The 12,832-nt window shown below is 45.6% G+C and overlaps 1 protein-coding gene and 1 long non-coding RNA gene across 3 annotated transcripts in view; one reads left to right on the top strand and one right to left on the bottom strand.

The window, feature by feature from the left end:
• The window catches only part of XYLT1 (xylosyltransferase 1), a 367,139-nt gene extending 359,496 nt beyond the window's left edge, over positions 1 to 7,643 (top strand). Inside the window, exon 12 of one of the 2 annotated variants that reach the window (XM_009430383.5) lies at positions 980 to 7,643. In XM_009430383.5, the coding sequence (XP_009428658.3) occupies positions 980 to 1,302 (323 nt within the window). In that variant the 3' untranslated portion in view covers positions 1,303 to 7,643. 2 annotated transcript variants of the gene reach the window in all.
• Positions 1 to 12,832, bottom strand: part of LOC104002540 (uncharacterized) — a 393,316-nt gene that overhangs the window by 28,286 nt on the left and 352,198 nt on the right. The gene's annotated exons all lie outside the window — the stretch shown is intronic.

The following is a 12,832-nucleotide window of genomic DNA, read 5'->3' as shown; positions in this document are numbered from 1 at the left end:
GGCAGCACTGTTATGAGAGCTAGTTTGACCTCCCACCCCACCTCACCCGGGTCCAAGCTTCATGCTTTCAGAGTGATTGTTCTGTGGTCAGTTCATGCACCCTTAGGCTTCTAGGAAGCAGAAATCCAACTTATGCAGAGTACAAGGTGGACGCTCAGCAGCTGAGATCTGGACTTCCCAAACAGACCTGGGTACAGGTCACTGTCACTCTCCAACCCAGGAGTCAGCAAAATTTTTCTGTAAAGGGCTAGATATATTTTCAGCTTGTTGGGTAAAATACAGTCTGTCTCAAATACTCAGCTCTGGTAGCACAAAAGCAGCCACAGACAATATGCAAATAAATGGGCACAGCCATGTTCCAATAAAACTTTATTTACAAACACAGGTGGTGGGCCACATTTGGCCCAAGGACTGCAGTTTGCCAACCCTCTTGTCTCAATACCCTGTTTTTTTGCCTTCATGACACTTATCACTGCCTGAAATAACCTTATTTATCTACTTATTTCTTTGTTGTTGTTCTCCCTCCACTGGATCTTAACCTTCCTATCTGGTTTGCTCCACCACCTAGAATAGATCCTGGTACCTAATAGGTACTTAATATGTCTTTATCAAATGAGACAGTGCCTTGCAGATCATGGGTGTTTGGTAAATATGTGTTGACTGAATGCCTGGCACAATGTAGGTGCTTAAAAATATATATTGGCTGAATCAGTGTCTGCACTATCAAAGATGCTCTATAAACATGTGTTGAATGAATAAAGGCATGCACCGTGCCCTGTACAAAGCGGGCTCTGTCCTTACGGGCTCAGTTTTCTCAGCTGTGAAATGGGACTGCTAAAAGAACTTCCTCATGAGATTGTCATGTGAATTAAATGAGGCGATGCATGGCGCCCAGTGCAGCACCAGGCACAGGGTAAGTATGAATAGGCATCCTATTGGTGGCTCTTCTAATCCTGAAATTGTTCCCTTTGGCTTTCAGAGGAGGCATTGAAGCTGCACAATGGGCCCCTCCGCAATGCCTACATGGAGCAGAGCTTCCAGAGCCTGAACCCCGTCCTCAGCCTGCCCATCAGCCCCGCCCAGGTGGAACAGGCACGGAGGAACGCAGCCTCCACGGGCACAGCGCTGGAGGGATGGCTGGACTCGTTGGTGGGCGGGATGTGGACTGCCATGGACATCTGTGCCACGGGCCCCACAGCCTGCCCGGTCATGCAGACCTGCAGCCAGACGGCCTGGAGCTCCTTCAGCCCTGACCCCAAGTCGGAGCTGGGGGCAGTCAAACCTGATGGCCGGCTCAGGTAGCACTGGGCACAAGGAGTGGGCCACAGCAGGATCTCAACGGGAAAGCAGCCAGAGGGGTTGTGGGGCCTGAACCCCGGCCTCCCACCCTGGGGGAGGCCCTCTGTGAATGGGTCTCTCCTGGCCATAGAATGATGGAAAGGGAAGGTCAGCAGGTCAAAGCAGGATCAGCCAACAACCTGCCTTTGGCAAGCTGCGGGTGGGATGGCTCAGTCCCTGCACTGTGACTGTCTCACCTCTTCTGGTTGATCCTCAAGTCCTACAGGTTCCTTGTCTTCCCCTTCCAGTGACCCACCCCTGACCCCAGACGTGTGATTTTCAGACTTTTATTTCGAGCAGCAGAACTTCGTTTATGGAGCACAGTCATAAGTGGAGGTTCAGGGTGCTGACGAAATCCAAGCTGCTCTGGTTGAAGCTGCCAAGTGCGAGGTTCCCTCCCAAAGCTCAGCCCTCTGGGCGGTCCCCTTGCCCAGGGTATCTCCTACGGTACCTCTTCAGAACCCAAGGGCTCTGCAAATGCCAGTTTGACAAGCACTGCCCAGACCAACCATGGGTTCAAACTCCAGCCCCGCCCTTTGGTTCATTTTTCTGCTCCTCTTGGCTGGGGGACTCTGGTGCCAGCCTTGAAAGTCATGGTCGTGGGCCCTTTCCCATGGAGGCTGCAGCCTTAGGAGAGCTCTGAGCCTCTCAGCAGCCCTCCTTGGGTTGAACTATTCTCCTTAGTAACTAGGTAAGTGGGAAAGCCTTTTGATGTGGCATGGCCAAGGTCCAGCCACAAGTGCAACTGCCACCTGTCCAGGGGTCTGGGCCTCCTTCCCTCAAGGCTGCCACACAAAGTAGCAGAAATAGGATGATGTTTGTGAGCACCAGACTCAAGACCATGACCTTCTTTGATCCTTGAAAATGGGAACTTTGACAGCCATGACCATGAAACTCACAAGGCAACGCGATGAAACTAAACTCACAAAGCAATGCTTGGAGCAAAACTCCTGAGCTAGACAGCACAGCAGCACCCATCCCCTGCCAGAGCCCTTCCGTTCTGAGGTCAGACACACAAAACCTTTGTCAATTGCACACCGGTGCTGTTGGGAGTGACCAAACCACATGAACCAGACTTTTCCCGTCCAGGAAATAGCATTTCAGATTTGGTTTTTAATTTCATGCCCTTCGGCCACAGGCTCAATGGGACATGCAACATAAAAATGGGAAGGTTATTTAAACAACAAAAAACAGTATGATTTAAGTGTTGAGTTACCAGAAACCCAAAAGGTTTCCTTGCCACGAGCCCCCTGGAGTGTCATCCCTGTTCACCAGGAGAGCTCTTCGCAGGAGGCCTCCCTTGCTCCTGTAATCCCACCTCCCCTGAATGGTGGGATTCCCTTGGAAAAAGGTCTCACCCCTGGTAGCCATCTGCCCTTCCCGTGGAGAGCCAGTCCTGACACTTCTCTCCAGCGTGGGTTTGAAGGGGCTGCCCTTCGCTTTGTGTGACTTGTCCTAATCCTAGCCAGATGTGTTGCCCCATCCCAAGCCTCGCAAGGCAGGGTGTCCTGTTGGCAATGGAGGACGTAGAGAAGGGACACTTTAGATATTTATTATTTACATATTTTAGTCGATGACTAATTAGTAGGTGCTGTTTTTGCAGCTTGTCAATTATGTTACCTTACTAACTGAAGCTGCCTTTATTCACAAAAGGCCCCTTTTCCCATCTTTTCCCACCCCCTGGTGTCTCTCTCTCTCTCGGTTTTTCTTTCTCTGCGTCTACCCCCCATCCTCCTCATCCTCAGAGTAAAGCAGGGGCATTGAACACCATGCAAAGAAAGCTCCAACCCGCATCTTCCACTGGCTTTGAGTGGGGTGCCTTGGGGACCGTTGGAGCCTTGTTTTTTCCTTATGCAGAGTGTCAGCCTCACTCTCCCTCGGATTCCAAGAGTATTGGAATTCCTGAGCCTCCCATCCTCCCCCTACTCACCCCCCGTCACAGGCACAAGGAGGTGACAGGCAGAAAACGTGGAGGGTGAGTGGGGAATGTGCTAGCTGCAGAGCGTTTGGGCCATTCCTGCTTGCTCCGTGGTTGCCTTCCCATGGCCCATCTAATTATGGGCATCCATGCGACCTTAACAGAAGGAAACAGGCTCCTTTGAGAGAGATCCATCTTAGGAAGAGGGTCGTCAGATCCAGGCAGCAGAGTCCGGGAGATAGCCATTCTCAACAGCGATTCTAGGGATCTCAGGGTACTTTTCTCAGAAAGCCCCTATGATCTCTTTTACAGACTCTATGGTGGCCACGCGCTGGATGCCACATCCTCTTTCTGCCCCCGGCCTCTGCCTCTGGCCAGGGTTTCCCTGGGGCTGCCGAAGCCACTTCGGGAGCTTCCCTTTCACCCTCCTTGCTGGGCCACCAGTGCTTTGTGTTCGCAGCGTTATTTGCAGTGGCTTTGGGGACTCAGCAGTGGCAAGTCCCTGTGCACAATGTGAACCTGCAGACTTCAAGATGGGGCCCCTCCTGCACCCACTAACATGTCTGCCTTTTTTTGTTTTTATCCTGGAACAAGTGGAGAAATGGCAGAGCTGGCTGACTCTGGGGACCCTTCCCTTTTTCCCATGGCTTCATTTCTTCCTCACCACAACTAATTCGGGGAGCTGAGAAGTCACACAGGGTATTCCTCTCCCTCCTCTGATGTTATTAATTAATAGACCAGAGAATAAGGTTGCAGATATTACATTTGTTGTGTTTTTGTGTGTGTTTTTTAAGGAAAATCCCAAACAAAGCCCAGCATGATTTGAGAAAAGAGGATGTTTTCCCAGGGAAAATAATTTTTTTTAACCTGCCTGAGAATGATTTATTTATTTGTTGGAGGCCGTTGGTCAGACAGCCTGGAGCTTGGGCTGTGGAAGATTTCAAAAGCATAGGGCTGTGGTCTCTGGAAACCTATTACAGCCTGCAGCTGTGAGCTGAGCCAGTGACGAGGTCCCTGGAAACTCAGGAAGGCTGAAAGGTGGGCCTTGGGGTATTGGTTTGTGGAGAAGGAAGCATTCTTTAGGCTGCGGCACTCCGTATAGTTTCCCACCCACCGAGTGACATTCAGGCAGAAATTGAGCTCAGGAGACAGCCAGCCTTCCCACATCCCACTTCACTTCCCGGTCCACGCGTAAAGCAGTGTGTCTCCAAGGAGGCAGTGAGCAATTCCCAAGGTCCCCGTGTTGTGAGAAGCGCACTGCTTTCTCCCAGGGGAAAAAAAGGCTTTCCTGGTGAGATCATGAGTCCTTCTGGCTTCATTTCTCATTGTGGGTTTAACTTCTAAAATGCAAATGGAGTTTAGAGAGGATGAGCAGAACCACAGGACCCGCCCGCATCTCTCACTCACTGCAATTGCTTCTACTCTGGGTACAAGTTGGGTGTCTGAAGACCATGTTTCCCTCTGGTTCTCTAGTTTGCAGATAACACAGAAGACACTGGCTAGAACCTTAAGCTTTCTGCCAAAAAGATGCAGAGAGCAGGGCAGTAGTTACTGGCAGTGGGGTGTGAATAAAGAGTCCTTTCACAACCAAGTTCACTGAGGATTTGGAGCACCAGCTTCCCAGCAGTATCGAGGGGTGGAGAGGTGTACATTCAGGTGGAGGGGTACATCTAGGGGTGGAGAGGTGTACATTCTAGAAACAGCTGTTAACACACTCCACTTTAAAGACAGCAAGCTAGACCTGCAGGATCAAAGCCACACACTGTGGTAGGGGTTACAAATGTTTATGGGGCCCAGGATACTAGCATAGATGCGTGAAATGGTTGGTGTGAGGCAAAAGGGCATGGTGGGGGCAAGGATGGGGACTGTGGTCTTACTGGCATGCACATGACCTACCCAGAATGAGCAGCTGCTACTCAGCCCCAACCTGTCATTGTTTGTAAAAATGTAAGCACAGTGTAGTGGAATCTTCCAATTTGGAAGGGAAGCCGGAAATCCAGATTTAATGGAAAAAATCTGATTTTTCAACGTCGGGTTTTTTGTTTGTTTGTTTTTGTTTTTTTTAACAGATAGTGGGCAAAGAAAAATTCCACTGTTCCACGTGTACACTGCCAGCAACCTCTGCTCTCTGGAGAGGTGGTTTAAAGTGAGATTATGCATTGCCCTGGTAGAAGAGGAAAAAAGCCAGCATCAGGTCAGGGCAAAAATAACAGCTCATGTTGAACTCTGAATGGGGACCTCTTGCTAAGTCATTCCACTCCTCAAGAGACCATTCCACCAAGGGGGGATGGATCATTCAGCTCTCCTGGTCCCAAGATTGTGCTGAAGGGAAGAAGGAATAGAATCTGGAGATCTGGACTGCTGCCCCTTAGATATGCAGAGGTCCACATCTGCCTGGGGCTACAGCTTGTGGGACTCCATCAAACCAGGCCGAAATGGCAAAGACAGTCTAGGAGGAGGAGGAGGAGGAGGTAGGGTGTGAAACAGCCAGGCTCTCTCCAAATCCCAAGTGTTGACACAGCCATCTTGTCCCATCCCTGGAAGCCTCTTTGGAAACCACATAGAGCTGTGCTGGCTCACGGGATGTCCTGTTTGCTTCTGCCTCAGTTACCTTACTTTGCCCATGGGTCTACCACAGGCGCTACCTCATTGTGTCTGCTGAGAAGTTTACCTGGGAGGGGGGAACAAAGTTGTCCAAATCTGCTTGAGCTGAATGTATGATCTATGCAAATTCTCTCTCTCCTCTCTCTCTTCCTCTCTGGCTCTCTTAGAAGTTTTCTTGTTTTGTTTTGTTTTGTGTTTACCTTGCAAACAAGATACTGTATAGGACCCTCTTAAGATGGAGGAGGGCTTTCTTGCGCCACCTGTGTCTACCCCTCACGTTGTCTTTGGCTCTGGTCTTGCCAGGCTTATGCAGGGAGAAAGTGGCCTCTCTTCCCTCTCCACTTGGCTGGGAATATTCCAACTGCCTCTGCCTACAGATACCACCAGAAAGCGGGTTCTGCACCTTGTCATCCCCCTCCCTAACGTCATCTACTCCATCCCTCATGTTCCTCCAACTTGCTTCTCCCATCCCTCCTTCAAAAACAAAACAAAACAAAAAAAAGCCTTAGGTTTCTCCTTTTTGAAATGTGGCCTTAACATTATTTTTGGGAAGCTGATCATCCATCCTTTCCCTCCCATCTCCACCAACATCAGAGAAGACAGCATCGTGAAGCTTCTGTGGCAGCCTCCTAAGGAAGGGGCTGCCAATCTGTAGTTTGCAGATGCTATAGAAATTGCTTACAAATGTCGTCTTTAAGAAAAATGTTCTTATATTTTTCCTATGGGCAAAATGAAGGCTTGGGTGCTCACCTAAAGCTCAGCCAACTCCTGAAGCACTCTCTCAGAGCGTACTGCTGCTGTAATGGGCTGGCTTAATTATCGGCAGAGTGCTTGAAAAGGCTTTGCAAACCTCCCCTGCCCCCAAGACTGGGTGACTTTATATGTACTTCATTCAAGGGTAAATCAGGAGACGTTCTCCATGTATCTCTTCGTCCTTCCTGCCTGGAAAGTGATAGCACTAAATATTCCCAGCAGATGGGTAGTGTTCTCAAAGGGATCACCCTTTCCCTACCTTCAGACTCTATTCTTTACCCTTCCATTGCTCCAGTGCTGATGGAGGCCAAAGACAACCCCAGGGTTTTCATAGGAAATTCACTGGAATTGTGCGCAATTGTCTTTGTAGTCCTTTTGCCTTTTTTTTTTTTTTTTAATATTATGTTGTCAATAGCATTTGTTTGGGTATTTGTTTTAGAGGCCTCACTCTAAGTTATTACCGTCCCCTTCATTGTTTTCAAAGACATGTGGTGATATAGTTTTTAAAAATAACTATTTTGTTATAGATCATAATATGCATAAAACTGTACAGAAATATTTTGTAATGTGTTGATTTTAAAAAAAAGAATCTGTAAATAAAGTTTTAAAAAAAGAATCCAAATGGCACACGCTGAAATATGTAGATATTTTGCTATTTATTTAAAGGAGTATTTTAAGAGATATTGAACTATCTGAAATTGACCAGTAATCAAAGTTCCAATCATCTGAATGCTTTTCCTTGAGGTAGAATGTGATTCTCAGAAATGACTGCATTACCTGCCCTTTTTTGCACCTTTTCTGTCTTTTTATTTTGCAAAACAACAACAACAACAAAATTGTGCCTTAGCTGTATTTTTTTGTCTAGGGGAGTTTGTTTCTGTCTGACAAAGCAACATTTTTTGCAGAAAACAGTGGATGTATTAAATACTGTATCATACCAAAAACACTGCAGGTGTATATAGATGCTTTCTGTCATACTGTGTTTTCAGATGCAGAATTTTAAAATTAAAAAAATACTGCCTTTATGGAACAGTGACTATATGTGGCTTCTTTTCAGCAACATTGTGCATCTTTACACAATCTCATATTCTCTTCTGTCATCTGCATGGTGAAGATAGGATGACTATATAATTTATCATCCAAACTGGGATACTTTTGAGAGTTAAAGGAAGCACCACGTGGATGGGATGCTGAGACTGCAGGCATAAATGGCCTATCCTGGGAAACCCTGGGTGTGTGGACACATTTCCCTCATAAAAACTGCTGTCATCTTCTAACTGGATTATAGCAACAACCTCCTATAAGTACCTCCTGGTTGAGGCAGAAGTGTATGATTTTTAAACCCGTACTGAGTAGAGAATAACAAGAAGGGACTGCCATGGAAAGTTGCAGTTTCCTATACCCAACTGGTTGGTTGGTTGGCAAACCTGTTTTCCTTTCCTCTTTACCACAGAGACTACATTTCCCAGACTGCCTTGCTCTTAGCTGTGACCATGTGACCAGGCCAATGGAACAGCTAGACTGCATCTTCCAGACTGCCTTGCTCTTAGCCATGGCCATGTGACTGACTCAGGCCAATGGAATGTAGGTAGAATAGGTACATGGCACCTCTAGCCCTGATCCCTAAAACCTCCCACTGGAGTCTCTCCTCTCTCAATCTTTCCCTGTTTGCCAGCTCAGATGTTTTGAATCACCTTGATTTTGTACATTCATCCAATTGGCCTATTCAGGTGGTCTTTTTGGAAACTTTGCACAGCCTCTACCTTAAAGGAAGGCAGAGCCACAGTTTGGAAGGTAACTGAGCCCCTGCATAGCCACATAAAAGAATGCTTGACCAGAGTCACCCCTATTGACTATGACATGAAAAGAAATAAATATGTATTTTGTTATGCCCCTGAGACTTTCAATTACAGCAGGCTAGCCTTACCTTAACGAATCCAATCAGAAATGGAAATTCAAATGTTTCTTTGGGAAAATCCACATTTTGGTTCCTTCACTCAGTAGGTAAAGTAGAGAGCCAGACAGGTGAAGGAATTTGCCTGAAGCTACCCATGGTCATCAGGGTCAAGTCTAGAACCAAAGTTTCCCATCTTCCAATGAGACTTTCATAAGTCACTGGGAAGACCAGTTCCTCCACCCCTGAGGCTGGCTCACTATTATGTATCTATGTGGTTTCTGAGGGCTATGCCAGGGGTTGGGAGCCTAGATGCCTGGGTTGTAAAGATGCTTCTAATTCACCCTTCAAAATCCTTAAAGGAAGACAGGCACTGAGACACAGATAGGATTTTAGCAGCTAGAACAAAATAGGCTAGATATCTCCCCATTAGACACACAGAGGAGCAAATATATGGGGAGCTGTGTCAGCTTCAGCCTCCTTGAGCTTGGCTCAGGAGAGATGGTGACTGACTCCATATTTAGACAGATGGATGGACCCAAGATTCATTTGTCAAAACCTCTTTCCAGCCTGATCTTACAGCCAACTTCCCTTTCCTCTGCCCGGAGATAATTCCTCAAAAAATGAGTTCAGTTGCAAGGGAAGAATAAATTTCTAAAATCTGCGTAGGAGTAAGGATCACAGTTATCTTATTCACTGTGGTACCTCCAGTATTTAGCACAGTGAGGCCAGCATATGGGCACTCAGTGACTATTCAGTGAACGGACAAGTGAATGAGACCATATATCTTAATTAATTAACAATATGGGCATGGGGCCATTTGTCCAAGATTCTGTCTTTAAAACCATCATTTGATGGATAGTATTTGTCAAAATATGGGTCATTGTAAAGTAAGCTGTGATTTTTTACCTTCAATAATGAGGTTTCTGGGCCTACTGAAGGGTCAGTTGGAATTTCTTTCCTGCTTATTTACTGGGTTTAAGTTCATTAAATTCGTGATTTTAAGAGTTTTTTTTTTCTTTAAGGGGAATGCTTTTTGAAGCAGTGTACCTTAAACCTCCACATATATATATATATTTAAAAAAAAAAAAGACTTAAAAATGGGTGATTAGGAGGGGTGCCCTGGGTGAAGTGAGAGTAGAAAGCTTTGTCTCAGCAAATGCACCCACCCCTACCAGCCCGCCTCTTTCATGGCTCCATGGGATATGTAGATGACCATGCTTTGAAAGTCACACCACACCGATGTTGAAAACATCTAGGCTTTTTGTATGGTTGGCTTTGAGGCCTTGCTGCCAAGGTGCTGAAAGTTGAGTTCTAGGCTGGGTCTCTGAGCGTGAGACCAAACCAAGAATAATTCAGTCCACCTGGTGTTGGCAAGTTGTAAGGGTGGAAACTTAGAGCTGGGGCAAAAAGGAGGTATGGCTGGCTTGACATATTTTGGAGACTCTTGATCCTGTGCATTCATAGTTAGTTCATTTGTTCCACTGTTCTGCCTGGAAACGTCATCAGCCCTAACCCTGACAGGGAGTACTGGCCTGAGAACCAAGAGGCCCAGGCCCTTCACAGCTTTGGTTGTGCCACTGATTTGCTGTGTGATCATGGCGAGTCTCTCTTCCATGATGAGTCTCAGCCCCCTCAACTGCCAAATAAATGGGAGAATGGGGCCTATTGATACCTGGGGTCCATTCAAGTTCAGACGTGTAAGTGTATAGTCCAATTGCCACCCAGCACCAAATACAGAACATGTTAAGGTGCCAGCTCCATGCAAGAAAATGTTCCCAAGATGTGATTGTTGATGTTCACATCTATGTTAGTCAAGGTTCTTTCACTTTCAAGTAACAGTAACCCAATTCACAGAAGTGTAATCAGAAGGGGAATGTATTAAGTTATGAAACGTTAGAAGACAACAATTAAAACGCAAATTACAAGAACTAGGACAGCACTCAGGGGACTCAAGAACTGAAACTGGAGCCCCAATACTCACAGCCCTCTCTTCCTCCATTTTTGCTGGCCTTTGTTTGATACTATCTCCTACAGACAGCTAATTCCACATGGTAAATAAAGAAGGCCCCAGAAGTTCCTGCTGCTTGTCCTTTGAACTCCGTAACACAAAAATATCAACGTCCTTTGTCCTCACTGCCAAAAGGGCTGGCTCTAACTCTGGACCTATCACTCAGATCAGGCAAACAAGGCACTACGATTGGCTGAACCTGGATAGTACGCTGACCCCTGCGACCAGGGGATTGGACGGTAAACTGTGATTGGCAGCCCCATCCCCATTACATGATAGGAGTAGAAGAGAAATGGATCCCCGGCGGGAGAGGATGGTATCGAACAGACAAAAACAACAGATGTCCATTCACTGCCACAGCCAACTGCAGGCCCAGGTGGCTTCTCTGCTTGCCAGTCCAATTCGTTTCTGCTCCTCAAGTGCCCAAATTTTCTCCTCCCAGTTCCTCTATACCTCCCTAAGGAGAAGGACTCTGGGCCTATCTTAAGCAAATCATTTTAAATAAATATCACATGGATGGTGCAGATGATTTCACCCTCACTTAATTAGCTGTGGAGTGTTTATGCTTATGGAACATGATGGATTGCTCCTTGTAGCCTGGGCCCAGGACACTTTAAAAAGGCCCTTGTAACAGCCCTTTGCTAATGATGGTGGATGATTTTAACTTGCTGCAGGAAGCAAGGCCTGTGTACCTGCCATGAAGAGCGGCATCTCTCTCCACGTTTCTGGAGCATCAGTATTCCAGGCTCCACACTGAGCTCTCCACTGCCCCGTCCCCTTAGCAGGCCCACAGAATGCTCATGCTAGCCAACGCATCCATGATATGGTGTTTGTGGCTTGCTGAGTCGATGCGTTAAGCTTCTAAACATGGAGCTGATGAGAATAGCAATGGCTAACCCTGTGTTAGAAAGCACTGGTAATGGACGGGCTATTAGGCATCAGAGCAGATTAGGTGAGACTCCAGAAAAACACCGGGAATATTTTCCAAATTACACATCCAGACTGATCCACCTACTGCCAATTTTCAATTGCCTCTGACCAAAATAAGAACCCCTCCCCCAACCTAAGGGTCAGATAATCCTGTGTCCAAACATTCGTTTTTTTATCATGGATTAGCTAAGTCAGATTTGAGACAAGTTCCCTAATCTCTCTGGGCCTCAGATTCCATATATATATGTATATATATGTGTATATATATGTGTATATGTGTATATATGTGTGTATATATATGTATATATGTATATATGTGTGTATATGTGTATATATGTGTGTATATGTGTATATATGTGTTTACATATGTGTATATGTGTGTATATATGTGTATATATGTGTGTATATATGTGTATATGTGTGTATATGTGTGTATATATGTGTATATATGTGTGTGTATATGTGTATATATGTGTGTATATATGTATATATGTGTGTATATATGTATATGTGTGTATATATGTATATATGTGTGTATATATGTATATATGTGTGTATATATGTGTATATATGTATATATATGTGTATATATATACACACACATACATATATATACACATATATATATATACACACATATGTATATATATATTGGGGATAATAATTACCTATAAAGCTGCTGGGAGAATTCTAAAAAGACAAAGCCTGTGAAATAGATAGCCTAGTATCTGCATACAGAAAGAGCTCAGTAAATATCAGTTATTCTCGCCTTCTCACTCCAAAGGTGAAAGTTCCTTGAAGGCAAGGACAGTGTCTATATTCTCGGCACACATTACATGCCTTGACAATGTAAGATGTTGTGCCAGTGTTTGATGAATGAATGAATGAGTGTGTGAACTGGACTGCTGCTACATCCATAATTTCCTCAGGGGCGTTCCATTTAGTCTGGCCTCCACATTTGCTATTGCAGACTGGATATCTTCCTTAAGACTCCATTTGCGACAAAGTGGCATCACCTTGACTTCAGAGATTTAAATGAGATTTTTTCAAAACACCCCAAACTGAGGGAGACACAGTATTGCCCCCCAATCTCTTTGGAGGGTCTTGGGGAGTCAACTTCAGCTACAACCCCGGGTCTCATTTCCACTGAATTGGTTCATTTTACAGATCACCCCTTTATTCTGCAAGTTCTTTTTTTTTTTTTTTTCTCCTTTCTGCACTGTATGACCTCTCCCTAATAAGTACCCTGGTCCCTTTATTCCTCAAAATACAATTGTAGAGCTATGTAGAAAGCAGATTCTATCAAGGCATTCAGATAAAGGATTGCGTAAGATTTCAAATGATTTAGAATATTACATACCCCCATTCTCAGAAGTTTTAGAAA

The sequence above is a fragment of the Pan troglodytes genome, chromosome 18 (genome assembly GCF_028858775.2).
Source record: "Pan troglodytes isolate AG18354 chromosome 18, NHGRI_mPanTro3-v2.0_pri, whole genome shotgun sequence".
NCBI classification, from domain to species: Eukaryota; Metazoa; Chordata; class Mammalia; order Primates; family Hominidae; genus Pan; species Pan troglodytes.
The sequence above is the reverse complement of the archived record's forward strand: the minus strand, read 5'-3'. Positions and strand labels throughout refer to the sequence as shown.